This window comes from Strongyloides ratti, assembly GCF_001040885.1.
Source record: "Strongyloides ratti genome assembly S_ratti_ED321, chromosome : 2".
In the NCBI taxonomy this organism is placed as follows: domain Eukaryota; kingdom Metazoa; phylum Nematoda; class Chromadorea; order Rhabditida; family Strongyloididae; genus Strongyloides; species Strongyloides ratti.
Genome location: NC_037308.1, coordinates 410,503 through 424,348, shown reverse-complemented (window position 1 = coordinate 424,348; position 13,846 = coordinate 410,503). Strand labels below are relative to the sequence as shown.

The window sequence follows — 13,846 nt, the reverse complement described above, 5'->3', positions numbered from 1 at the left end:
TGTTTATATGTCAATATTTAAAAAAAAATTAAAAAGTCTAAATTAAAAAAATATATTTAGTAAATTAATTTTTTTTATTTCAAAAGTTTTTAATAAACTTAAAAAGAAGTCATTGATAACTTGTTAAACATGCTAATATTTGGAAAGAAAATATATACCTATGAATAACTACATTAATTTTATATTTTAAAATTAATATGAAAATATTAATTTGACTTTACTGATAATTCACTGTTGCTTTCAATTTTACTATTAGAAATTGATTCATATATTCTTTTTTTATATAAGGCTTTATTATTAAATAATTGATTCTTACTTAATGAAACAAAAAATTGATTATAAAGTTTTTTTGTCCAGTTAATTATGCCTTTATGAATTGTCATTTTTTTAACTTCAATCATACTTATAATTTCATCAAAGTCTGGTCTAGCATTAGGTGATAAATTTAAACACGCTATTAAAACATTATTTAAATCATCAGGAAGTTTTCGAATAATTAAATTATCTTTTGCTTTATTATTTGTTATTATAGAAACCAAATTTTTCCAATCATGTATTCTTAAAAATGGTTTTTCCCCATCATTATACACTTCAGAAATAAAAATACCATAACTCCATGATTCTGATTCAAATGTATATGTTCCATTCTTTATAGTTTCTGGAGAAGTCCATCTTAATAAATTTTCCTTTTTTTTATCCTTGCTAGAACTTTGAAAAACAAATCCTAAATTAGATAACTTAGCTATATTATTGCCTCCAATCAATACATTCTTAGCTGCAATATTTCTGTGCATAATTAAATTATCATGGAGATATTTGAGAGCATAAGCAACGTGTAAACAATAGTTGTGTTTCTGTTGTTCTGTAACTTCATTTCTTGTTAATAATTTTGACAATGATCCTTTAGAAGCATATTCTAAAATAGCAACAAATGGTTCTTTTTGTATACATACACCAATTAGTTGAATAAGGTATTTAGATTTTAAGTTTATAATTATGTTTGCATCAGAAATAAATTGATTTTTTTGTTTTAAGCTAAGTTTTTCTTTAGAACAAGTAAAAATTTTAATAACAACTTGTAATATTTTACCAAAACTTCCTTCTTCTAAATTACCAATAAAAATTTGACTAAACGAACTACTAGCTATTTTTTTGATTAATTGTATTTCATTGTGTTGTCTGTGCCAAGAAAAAGTAGTTACCCATGAATGCAAAAGTATGTCATTTTTTATTGGTACCCTTTGTTCAAGATGAAATCTAATCAATTCTTGTACAGTCTTAAAAATAATTTATTAATTTGTAGAAAAATTAGTACTTACTTGAAAACAATATTTTTTAATATAAAAAAGATTTTCTTTTGCTGTTTTTAGAATAAGATGATGTCTTAATCGGTTATTATAAAAAATACTAATAAAAAAGATACTTTCACATTTAAATTCTACCTTTCTCAAAAAAAATTCATCTTCTTCAATTTTTATTTTATCAGCTGTCTTACTACTCATTACTCCAACATAATATGGTTCATTATTTAAATCTTTTTTACCATAGTTATTATAATTATCAATCTTTATTAAAGTTTTTGGAGATATCATGTCAGCATAAATACGGCATTTATTGGTAAATGTATAAAAAGGTATATAATTGTTATTTTTATCATTATTTGTCATATTTAAAATATTTTTGTTAATACCAAAATGTTTATTCTTTATGTTTTGATGAAGTTTTTCAGTATTATAAATAACTTTAGTAAGACAATCATTTTTTTTTATTTGATTTGTAACACATTTTTGTATATCTTCACTTGTTTTCATACACTTTTCCATATCTAATTTTTTTTTAAAACTTTCTTTCTTGTAAACTTTTGAATTATCAGATATCAATACTTCTAAAGAAGAAACAGGTGTTTTCGCAATTGAAACAGGAATTGTTTTTCTTAACATCAATGATTGTGTATTATCTAGTGGTAAAATTGCTTCTTTTTCTATATTTTTAATTTTACTATCATTATTCATTTTTTCAGAAGATTTTTTTTTCTCTTTTTTCGTTTCTTTATCTTTTAAATTTATATAATTCTTTTTTTCAGTTTGTAAAGAAAAGTCAATTAAATTTGTTTCATTAATAAGTGGATTCATTTTATTATTATTTGATTCTAAAATTTGTTGATTCTTGAATTGTGATTCCTTTTTTGATTTCATATTTTCTTTAATTTTAGATTCTTTATCCATTTGAATATTCTTATGAAGAAAAAAAAATTATAAAAATAATGTTTTTATAGGTAAGATTTTTTAATATAAAGTATGTAGATATTAAAATTTCACTAATTCTTTTAAACATTTATAAAAAACATCACAATTAGAAATTAACACATTATAAAAAAATTAGTTTATACAAATAAAAAATACAATTAACCAAAATCTGAATAATGTCAAAATGTTTTTCTTTTTTTTGTACTATATATAACATTTTGATTTAGTAGAAAGATTTCCAAAAAGTATCTTGCATATCTACATTGTCTCAAATGAACAAGTTTTAGAATTCCGAGATAATTCGTAATAGCGATTTGGATGAATGATCAATTCTCCCAAAGAATTCTCTTCAAGTTTATGGGAAAATTCAAAAGTTTTCGTACAGGCATAGTCAAAACGATTTGTTTTTATCTGTTCAAGAACCACATCAACTTGTTCTGTTGTTAAACCCATATTTCTCAAAAGATGTATTAAATTTCTTTTATCAGAATGCTTAAATGGGCAACCGTGACAATCATTAGGACCTGGTGGATTTGAAAGTATAATTTTTGGACATGAAAATGCGTTCAAACCTCTTCTATGCCCTTCTTGTCCATATATATGTCTAATACTGTATGCATAATCTTTTTTAAATCTATCAAAGTCAATCTTTTTAATAAACGCATTTCTAAAGAAATTAAGAGCATTTTCTAGTGACATACCAATACCTCTCAAAAAAGCTGTGTACTGGTTTCTAGCACCATATCTCAAATGATTATTTATTTTTAATGTATTGTGAATATTTCTCATACAAGGTGGAAAATGATCTTTACACATTTGATCAATAGAATTAAGAGTAATGCTTCCATCTAATTGAGTATCTTGACCATTATATTTTTTTCCAAGGTACGCTTTACTGGTTACATTTTTAAGAATTGGTATTAATCTTTCTTCCTCCTGCAAAAATGAAAGCATTCGATTTTGGCGAGCCATTGCTGCAGCAATATTTGTTTTGAACCTTGATGACATGATATCCTCTAAGTCACTAAAACTGACATATGCAGTACCATAAGACAAGTAAACTTTTCTAATCCTTACAAGATTTATTGCTTCAAGAAAATTTAATTTATAATAATCCGATCGTTTGACATCCAAGAGCTTTCTAGATGTAGCTTTAGATAACAAATCTGCAATTTGGTTCAATTCAGTAGATGAAACTTTTTCTATATTTACATTATTTAATTTTAAAAAGCATTCAACTTCATATCTGGATAACTTAGAAATTCTATATTTAAATAATTCATATTCCTGATTTAAAAACCATCTTGTTTGTTCAATATTTTTACAAAAAGCTAATCTTAAGATAAAATGAGAAATTAAGTCATCTCTTCGAGCGATATCTCTTTTCTTCGGATCATTTATATTACCAATTGCTATTGGTAAGTATTCCCGTAGCATAGAATCCATGTTAGCAACATATTCTTCACTATTTTTTGGATAACGTTCACGAATCTCCTCAATTTTTTGCAAAATCTTAAGTCTTTTTCTAGATAAAACTTCAACATCAGATATTGTAATTTGTCCCGTTGGTGGCTTTGCATACATTTGTAAATCATGCCCATTGTCTATATCACTATCATCATCAGCCATCTATAAATATTTTTTAATGAGTTTTCATGAATAAAACTTACGATAGTAATTATATTTCCATTATTTTTCTTAAAAATTTTTCTAACATTTTTGTTTTGAACTAATTCCATCGTTAACAGAAAATTCTGATTAATAAACTTATGATTTAAGTAACAAAAACGAATAATGGTAATAGCGCTAATTTGAATGATCGTTACGGGATAAAATGGTTTAAAGTGTACTGTTGTGTGATTTGAACTCTTGTATGAAAGTTGATTAACCATACATCTTGAATTGTAAAAAATTATGTGATTCTCGTTATGTAGTTTGAGTTTACAATTAAGTTCTTTAAATTTAGATTATCCTTTTACATTTATATATAAATTAAATTTGAGGTAGTATAGTTTATTTTTTCTTTTCAAAATATAATAAAAAATGTGTTCTGGAGAAGTTTTAAGTACTAAACTTATAAATCAAGTAAATGAAAATCTAGAACAATAAAACTAAATACATTGGTTTTTTTTAAAATTTTATAATACAATCTATGTTGAAAAAATTTTTTTGGTTTTAACCGTTCTTGAGATACAATCTCTTGTATATTTCTGCGCTTTATTTATTGCCATCATTTTTCATATCTCACTAACGAATAAAAACATTTTGGACGTAGAAGTCTTATTTAAACTAATTATTAGTTAAAATAAAAAATCAGTTTGTTTTTATTTTTATTCTGTAACAAGATGTAAAAAAAATGGAAGTTTTTTTTGTTCTAAATATTTACTTTTATTGATTTTTAATATATCAACTGAAACATATTATATTATTATGCAATTAGTGTCATTTGATTTCATTTAAAAAGTTAGTTTAAAATAACTTTTCTCCGTAATAATATCTTTACTATCTTAATAGATTTACAAATGGCTTAATTATATTCAATTTGATCTAAATTATAAGTACTAAAAAAGTAAATTTTTTTGAAAATTGATAATGATATTTTATTCCATTTGGTAGTTCTTAAAAAAATATTAATTTGGAATATAACCGTAGTTATGTTAAAAATAAAAGTTGAGAAGTTGTGATGATTCTAATATAGGAGTGAAAGTGCATTCAAAAAATAAATGTTAGGTATGCCTGATGCTATCAAAACTTTTTTCAATCTTGTTGTGAATTAGTTTCTACTGACAAAATCATAAAATTTTTGTAAATTTCAGATCACCTGATGATTTTTTTTTTGATTGCTATGTTTATTAACTAAATTAAGCTATTTTTAATTTAACTTTATCTGTAATAAATGTAGTAGAAAGATAAAAACATCTTCTGTTACTTATCTTTAAATATATACTTAATTAATCTAGAAATCTTTTTTTTTATCTGATTCCCCATGTTTTTTTATGTCAGAAAAACTAAGAAAATTTGAAAATAAAATTTATCTAAAAAAGTTATTTTAGGAGACACCAGATCTAAAAGAAATCCAAAGTATTTATTTTGTTTGTTCGCTAATTATTTTAAAAACAATTCAAACCACTAAGATAATTAATTTTTTATAAATAATTACCCACAACAATAAAATTTCTTTTAATTATCAGCAAATTTTACTAGAATGGCATTTTTAGAAACATTTTTACCGGGGGTACATAAAATATTTTCAATCAAACCATCTTTTGGTGCTTTAATAATATATTCCATTTTCATTGCTACCATTACAATTAAAGGTTGACCCTCTTTTACTTTATCACCGACTTTTGTTAAAATTTTATCAATAATACCAGGCATGGGAGCTTTGGCTCCAAAGGTTATATCATTCGAAACATCACCAGCAGTTACAGCAGAAAATGGATATTTAAACTCACATGTATCAACTCCAAATGTAATAAGTTCATCATTTATAAGAACTACTTTACCATTAAGTTTTTTTCCATTTACTTCAGCTAAATATTTGCATTCTTTGTAGTTGTTATTTTCATTAAATGTTACTTTTTCTATTGAAATGTTATATGTTTCACTTCTAAATTTCATTTTAAAATTATTGTTAGGTAATATTTCTACTTCAATATTATCTTTGTCAATTTTAAACTTTTTGACAGGAACATAATTCATTCTGTAAATTTCATCAATGTTAAAAGGATTATTTGAAATCGTTCTTCCAACAGAAAGTAAAAGACTTCCAATAGATGCTTCTAAAATATTGTCTTCAGACTTATCTTTCTTTGAAAAAAGAATCTTTTCATTATCTGCAATAAAATCAGTATATACATTACCATCAATAAATTCTTTATGTTGAACAACATTTTTAACAAAATCAATGTTCGTTTTTAATCCACCAATGTGTGTATCTGTTAAAGCTTTTTCCATTTTAGCTAAAGCTTCCTTTCTATTATTTCCATGGACAGTTAGTTTAGCTATCATAGGATCGTAATGTACAGAAACAATACTACCTTCATAAACACCTGTATCTATTCGAATATTGTTTTTTGGGAAGGATAGATAAGAAAGTTTCCCTGCTAATGGCATAAAACCAGATTCAGTATCTTCTGCATAAACTCTAGTTTCAAACGAGTGACCATTGCATTTTATTTCTTCTTGTTTTAAAGGAATTTGTTCACCTTGTGCAACTCTAATTTGCCACTCAACAAGATCAACTCCAGTAATTGCTTCAGTAACTGGATGCTCCACTTGCAATCTTGTATTCATTTCCATAAAATAAAAATCACTTTTAGGATCTATAATAAATTCAACTGTTCCTGCGCCAACATAATTAGCTGCATTTGCAGCTGTAACAGCCAATTTTCCAAGTTTTTTTCGGAATTCAAAATCAAGATTTGGAGCAGGAGCTTCTTCAATTATTTTTTGATGTCTTCTTTGAATAGAACAATCTCTTTCCCATAAGTGAACGTAATTACCATAGTGATCACCAAAAATTTGCACCTCAACATGTCTTGGTTTTTCTATATATTTCTCAATCAAAAGATTATTGTCTCCAAAAGCCTTAAAAGCTTCGCTTTGAGCTGATTCCATTTTTTCAAAAAATTCTTCTTCATTTAAAGCAACACGCATTCCTTTACCACCACCACCAGATATTGCTTTAAGCATTACTGGGAAACCAATTTTTTTTGCTTCTTCAAGTAATTTATTTTTATCTTGACTTTTTCCATGATATCCTTCTATAACGGGAACTCCAGCTTTTCTCATTATATCTTTTGCTACATTTTTTTGTCCCATATCACTTATAGCTTTTGGTGATGGTCCAACAAAAATAAGTCCTGCATCATTACATTTTCTGGCAAATTCAGAATTTTCACTTAAGAATCCATAACCGGGATGGACCGCATGGCAATTTGATTTTAAAGCAACATCAATAAGTTTATCCATATTAAGATAACTTTGTAAAGCGTTAGCAGGTCCAATATTATATGAAAAATCGGCATGTTTCATATGCAAAGAATTCTTATCTGGTTCAGAATATACAGAAACAGTCTCAACTCCCATTTTTTTAGCACTACCAATAATTCTCATCGCTATCTCACCTCTATTTGCAATTAAAATACGATCAATTTTTTTAATCATTATTGAATTGTATCGATATTGTTTTACTACATTCTTTGACAACAATAGCATCTTTCTTCTAAAATATGTGTCAATAATTTTTAATTTTATAAATTAATAAATGAATGCACAAGAAAAAATCAATTAATATTAATGGATCCTCCACGAATATACTTCTTATTTTATAAAATAAATTGACCAAAATTCCATTCAAGACACAATAATTTTATGACCCAACATAAATTTCTAAGTTATACTATTGTAAAACAGAAACCATAAGAGATATTTAGATAAAAAATATTAAATAAATTTAGGATTGTTATCTATGATCATTAAACAATATATTAGATAAATATTTTATCATTTTTCTCCGTAATAAATATATGTTAGAATTAATTTAACATACCAAAGAGGAGAAAATATTAATGTTTTAAAGTAAAGAAAAGTATGGGAGATTTATTTACTATAATTATTTTTTACAATTACTTTTGTAATCATAGAACAAGCTGGGCATTCAAAGAATGCTTCTTTGAAAATACATAAATAATCAGACAACGATAATCTGATATCATAATCACATCTCACACAAGGAATAAGAATTTCTCCTTCATTTTTTAGTAGTGTGATATCATCTTCATCTAACACTTGGCAACTTGATATTGTAGATTCATAATTATTTTTCAACAAATGCAACTTTTGTTCCTGAAGAAACTTATCATACGCTTTTTTGGTATCTTCATTTCCTAATTGCTTCCAAGCAAACATTCCTTGTTGAATTATATCTTCATTTCCTTGAATTCCCGTTTTATCAGGGTGATTAGTTCTTAAAAATAAATGATAAGCTTTTTTGATATCCAATAACGATGCATCTTCACTCACTCCAAGTAACGAGTACAATGAATTAACACATTTAGACATTATTAAAAAAATATTTTAAAGTAAATTAAAACGATTTATAAAAATTTATTGGAATTAAGCATACATTTATAACAAATAAAATATGGAGAAACTATTTTCAAAGATTAATTCAAGTTGTATTATAACTTTTTTAAAAAACTAACACCATTTTTTAGTTACATCAATAAAATCTCCATCTGGAGCTTTGTATTCTTTATGGAATTGAACTAGTGGTGGGCCTTGAAAATTATATTTAATAATACCATCGTCAATTTTGATAGCAGAAGCATAAAGCTCTGGTGATAAAATTTTTAATCTTTCTAGCGCAATTTCTTGTGCATTAAGGGTATTACTAATCCATGTATCATCTATTCTCCATAATTTATTTTGTAAAGCATTATACTTTTTTCTAAGAATTACCTCATTTTTCAAGCAATCCTTGGAGGGTGATTCCAAATTACGTTGCCGTTCTCTATAAATAATAATAAAGTAACTAAGAGATAGAACCTTACTTACTTGATATTTTTAATTTTTTCTTCATCAATAATACTAAGTTCTTCTATGGGTTTAAATTTTTTAGCTTCTTTTTTTAACAAACGAATCTCTTTTTCAAGTTTTCTTCGTTTTCTCATTTCCCTTTGTTTGGCAACTTCTGGATCTATACGTTTTTGACGTTTCATAAATACTGATGAACTAAAAATAAATTATTTTATTTTTTAAATGATTTGTTACCTTGCCAATGGAGTTGTATGGAGATAAATGGCATTTCCAATTTTAGGAACAATATTAGTTATCCGAAACATTTTTGAATTTTCTAAAATGTCTGTATAAAGTACATATAAAAAGGAAAAAACAATTTTAATAATTAAAATAAACAACATATATATTTATTATTTTGTAAATCAAAATTTTTATTCTTATCTTACATACAAATTAGATATATTATAATATATTATCATAAAAGAGTAGACATTTAAAATATTGTTTCTTTTCTTACAACTCTTGAGAAGAAAATAATCATACAAATAGGCGCGTTTGTATTCATTCATCTTTAACGCCTCTGTGATATTCTATTAACATTATTTCTAATCCCATATTTTTTAATAGTTGAATTTTTGTATAAAAAAAAGTAAGATGGCTGAAAGTACCACGGTAGATCCTGTTTCAATTGATAACAAATTTATTCCATGTGAAAATTTGGAAAAAACTGAAGAAAATAATCAAGCAGATGGGTAAGAATATTCAAAAAATTTTAATATTATTATTTTATTTTAGCAAAGAAAATGTGCAGAATAAAGAAGAAGGTAATAAAGATGAAAAAGTAAAGGAAGATAAAGTTAAAATGTGGAAATTAGATAACTTTGAGATTGGCAGAAATCTTGGAAAGGGTAAATTTGGTAATGTCTATCTGGCTCGTGAGAAAAAATCTCACTTTGTGATTGCATTAAAAGTTTTATTTAAAGAACAGATAGAGAAATTTCAAGTTCGTGTACAAATCAAAAGAGAAATAGAGATTCAATTTCATCTTCGGTAAGTTATGTCTTTTACGAATACTATTGTTAAAAAATTTAAGCCATCCAAATATCCTCAGATTGTATGGTTATTTTTACGATGATACAAGAATTTATCTAATTCTTGAGTATGCTGCCCGAGGAACTTTATTTAACTATCTTCAAAAACAAAAGAAATTAGAAAATGCTGTTGCTGCTAAATATCTTTATCAATTAACCGATGCATTGGATTATTGTCATGGACTTGGTGTAATTCACAGAGATATTAAACCAGAAAATTTATTAATTACTGTGAGGGATGACCTTAAAATTGGTGATTTTGGATGGTCTGTATATACACCTGATTCACGGCGTCAAACTGTTTGTGGCACTCTAGATTATTTGCCACCAGAAATGATATCTCAAACTAACAAAAGTTATGATAGTAAAGTTGACCATTGGTCTGTAGGAGTTTTAGTTTATGAAATGTTAGTTGGTACAGCTCCTTTCGGCGATGCAACTACCAAAAATACTCTATTGAAGATAAGTCAGGCAAGATTTACAATTCCTGATTTCGTTCATAAGAAAGCAGCTGATGTTATTCAATCGTTATTGAAGATTGCTCCGAGCGCCAGAGCTTCACTAAGTGATGTCAAAAATTCTGAATATGTTAAGGAGTTCTACAATAAAACTGAATAAATATAAAAAAAAAATTTTAACAAAAATTTGTTTTGTGAACACTGAAGTCATTCTTTTACTTTTTTATATATCTGAAATAAATACGTTAAAGTCATTTAGTCTAAAAAAATTACATTTTCTAACATATTTTGCAATAAATAAAAATTTTTGTTGCAACATTTTAATTTGGAGCGTTGTTAAGTGGAAATTGATATAATGGTAAAAAAGGTTGGGAAAAGCGTTACCGATCTTAGTTTTTGTAAAAATTAATTTTTAATTTAGCTATAGTAATTTAAAAATTAGGTAAAAAAAACATAAATTAATTCAAATTTTTTTTAAAAAAGTCATTATCAAAAAAATTGTCTTGGTATAATTTTATTTTCTAAATTTTGGGTATTATACAATATTTATAATATTTTTCGTTATTAAGATATATGTAAAATTATTTAACAAATCTATCGTTTATTTACTTTTTTTCGTTTTGATAAGTTATAACTTTTTAAAACATACCTTTTTCATTATAATAATGGAGAAAAAAATTATGTAGTTTTTGATTTTTTTTTGAATGAAAAATGCAGTATCAAAATGAAATAAATTGTTTGGATCTATTTTAAAGTTACTGACGTTGAGAATTAATAGAAAAATAAAATTAAATAAAGTATTTAAAAGTTTTGAAAAATTTAATCAAATATATAGTAATTAAAGTATTTGATAATTGATAAACAATAAAAAAAGTTTAAAAAAAGTTTTAGAAAAAATTTGTTTTACATAAATAATCAAAATTATCATAAGAAAAAAATTAAATTAAATTAAATTAAGAAAATTTGTAGTAGATTTTTCAATAAATTTTTATTAAAAAATAAATTTTAAAATCATTTACTTTTTCAATCTATCTATTTAAAATGTTAGCTTAAAATTTATATAAAATTATTATTGTATTTTAAAAAAAAATTATACATATATTTAATATTCGAATTTTCAAAAAAAATGTCTGAAACATACGTGATTCTAAAAAAAACCATTGTTAAATATTTTAAAAATTCATTCCATTTCAAAGGCTATCAAATGACTACAGTGGCATATTAAAATTCAAAAAAAAAATTTATGTTTTTTATATCACAATATTTGAGATATAATCAGAAATCCCTACAATTTTCAGCCAATTTTTTTATCTATAAAAATAAAGATGTTATAGCTATAAAAATTAATATTCTAGACCTACTTTTGAATAGAAGTCGAATGAAACCAGTCCTATTTTCATAGGATAATTTTTTACTGAGATACTGAAAAGTCGAGAACAATAAATATTTTAGAAAAATTTCCTCCTTTGTTCATATCTCGCTTCAAATTCTAAATAAATGCAAGCAGATTTCTGCAATCGTCTTCAAATTACTTTTCATATGGGGTCTACCTTCAAAATATTTTTATATCTTTAACCATTTTCGAGATATAAAAAAATGGTGACAATGGATTACGCGCGAAAAAGTACCAAGCATAGTATTTCAAGAACGGTTAAAAATTTAAAATTGTTTTCAACGTAGGGTACACCTTAATTTACAAAAGAAGCACAGCGCATCAAGTTTCATGGTTCTATGACTTCATTGACTTGAGTTATCACAGAATTCTTAAAACTTTTTTTCAAACATATTTCTTATCATAACTTCATTTTTAGAGGTCCTATAAAGATGTGAATAAGCTTAATGAATTTGTCGTAAAAAAATGATCTAGAATAAAGTATTTATTTTTATAATTTGCAATATTATCATGAAAGTCGAGATTTAAAAAAAATATTCCACAATTTCGCCCTTCATCTTTGAATCCTTATAACTCCTGAACTATTAATTTTCTAATATTGTTGATTATATTCAAAATTCATCCCATTTCAAGGGCTATCGAATGAATATAGTGGCATATTCAAATTCCAAAAAAAGTTGTTCATTTTTGATCGCATTTTTAGAAGTAAAATCATAAATCTAGAAAATTTTTAGCCAATTTCTGAATCCCCAAAAAAATAATGCTATAGCTACGAAAATTATTAATCTAGACCTACTTTTAAATATAAATCGAATGAAACTAGTCCCATCTTCATAGGATAAGTATTTGCTGAGATACTGAAAAATCGGGTACAATGAATATTTTAGAAAAATTTCCGCCCTTGGTCATATCTCGCTTCAAAATCAAGATAAATGCAATCAGATTTCTGCAATCGTCTTCTAATGAGTTTTCAAATGGGGTCTACCTTCAAAATTTTTTTATATCTTAAAGCACTTTCGAGATATAAAAAAATGGTGACAATGGATTACGCGCGAAAAAATACCAAGCTTCATATCTCAAGAAACATTAAAAATAAAAAAAAGTTTTCAACGTAGGGTACACCTTAATTTACAAAAGAAGCACAGCGCATCAAGTTTCATGGTTCTATGACTTCATTGACTTGAGTTATCACTGAATTCTTAAAACTTTTTTTCAAACATATTTCTTATCAAAACTTCATTTTTAGAGGTCCTATAAAGATGTGAATAAGCTTAATGAATTTGTCGTAAAAAAATGATCTAGAATAAAGTATTTATTTTTATAATTTGCAATATTATCATGAAAGTCGAGATTTAAAAAAAATATTCCACAATTTCGCCCTTCATCTTTGAATCCTTATAACTCCTGAACTATTAATTTTCTAATATTGTTGATTATATTCAAAATTCATCCCATTTCAAGGGCTATCGAATGAATATAGTGGCATATTCAAATTCCAAAAAAAGTTGTTCATTTTTGGTCGCATTTTTAGAGGTAAAGTCGGAAATCTAGAAAATTTTCAGCCAATTTTTATATCTCTGAAAATAAAGATGTTATAGCTATGAAAATTATTTATCTAGACCTACTTTTAAATATAAATCGAATGAAACTAGTCCCATCTTCATAGGATAAGTATTTGCTGAGATACTGAAAAATCGGGTACAATGAATATTTTAGAAAAATTTCCGCCCTTGGTCATATCTCGCTTCAAAATGAAGATTAATGCAAGCAGATTTCTGCAATCGTCTTCTAATGAGTTTTCATATGGGGTCTACCTTCAAAATATTTTTATACCTTTAACCACTTTCGAGATATAAAAAAATGGTGACAATGGATTACGCGCGAAAAAGTACCAAGCATAGTATTTCAAGAACGGTTGGAAATTCAAAAATCTTTTCAACGTAAGGTATGCCTTAAATATTGAAAGAAGCCCAGCGCATCAAATTTCATGGACCTGTGACTTCATTAACTTGATTTATCACTAGTTTCTTAAAACTTTTTTTCAAACATATTTCTTATCATAACTTCATTTTTAGAAGTCCTATAAAGTTGTAAATAGGCTTAATGAATTTATCGTAGAAAAATGATCTAGAA

General features: G+C 25.4%; 6 protein-coding genes across 6 annotated transcripts; 1 reads left to right on the top strand and 5 right to left on the bottom strand.

Annotated features, from left to right (window-relative positions):
- Nucleotides 1–206: 206 nt before the first annotated feature.
- Nucleotides 207–2,225, bottom strand: SRAE_2000011500 (Tyrosine-protein kinase Fps85D; the record flags this gene model as incomplete). The annotated part of the gene is made up of 2 exons (XM_024650904.1): nt 207–1,277; nt 1,320–2,225. The coding sequence occupies 2 exons, from the start codon at nt 2,223–2,225 to the stop codon at nt 207–209; spliced, it is 1,977 nt and encodes a 658-aa protein (XP_024504635.1).
- Nucleotides 2,226–2,504: 279 nt separating this feature from the next.
- On the bottom strand, nt 2,505–3,985 carry SRAE_2000011400 (DNA primase large subunit; the record flags this gene model as incomplete). Its single annotated transcript, XM_024650903.1, has 2 exons — nt 2,505–3,875; nt 3,917–3,985. The coding sequence occupies 2 exons, from the start codon at nt 3,983–3,985 to the stop codon at nt 2,505–2,507; spliced, it is 1,440 nt and encodes a 479-aa protein (XP_024504634.1).
- Nucleotides 3,986–5,426: 1,441 nt separating this feature from the next.
- Nucleotides 5,427–7,415, bottom strand: SRAE_2000011300 (Biotin/lipoyl attachment domain and Carbamoyl-phosphate synthetase large subunit-like, ATP-binding domain and Carbamoyl-phosphate synthase, large subunit, N-terminal domain and Biotin carboxylase, C-terminal domain and Single hybrid motif domain and Rudiment single hybrid motif domain and ATP-grasp fold domain and Biotin carboxylation domain and ATP-grasp fold, subdomain 1 and ATP-grasp fold, subdomain 2 and Pre-ATP-grasp domain-containing protein; the record flags this gene model as incomplete). Its single annotated transcript, XM_024650902.1, has 1 exon — nt 5,427–7,415. The coding sequence occupies one exon, from the start codon at nt 7,413–7,415 to the stop codon at nt 5,427–5,429; it is 1,989 nt and encodes a 662-aa protein (XP_024504633.1).
- Nucleotides 7,416–7,850: 435 nt separating this feature from the next.
- On the bottom strand, nt 7,851–8,312 carry SRAE_2000011200 (DnaJ domain-containing protein; the record flags this gene model as incomplete). Its single annotated transcript, XM_024650901.1, has 1 exon — nt 7,851–8,312. The coding sequence occupies one exon, from the start codon at nt 8,310–8,312 to the stop codon at nt 7,851–7,853; it is 462 nt and encodes a 153-aa protein (XP_024504632.1).
- A 138-nt stretch (nt 8,313–8,450) lies between these two features.
- On the bottom strand, nt 8,451–9,094 carry SRAE_2000011100 (39S ribosomal protein L40, mitochondrial; the record flags this gene model as incomplete). The annotated part of the gene is made up of 3 exons (XM_024650900.1): nt 8,451–8,763; nt 8,808–8,984; nt 9,024–9,094. 3 exons carry the CDS (start codon nt 9,092–9,094, stop codon nt 8,451–8,453), a joined length of 561 nt encoding a protein of 186 aa, XP_024504631.1.
- Nucleotides 9,095–9,425: 331 nt separating this feature from the next.
- On the top strand, nt 9,426–10,480 carry SRAE_2000011000 (Protein kinase domain and Serine/threonine-/dual specificity protein kinase, catalytic domain and Protein kinase-like domain-containing protein; the record flags this gene model as incomplete). The annotated part of the gene is made up of 4 exons (XM_024650899.1): nt 9,426–9,523; nt 9,567–9,679; nt 9,755–9,821; nt 9,865–10,480. The coding sequence occupies 4 exons, from the start codon at nt 9,426–9,428 to the stop codon at nt 10,478–10,480; spliced, it is 894 nt and encodes a 297-aa protein (XP_024504630.1).
- Between the last annotated feature and the right edge of the window lie 3,366 nt (nt 10,481–13,846).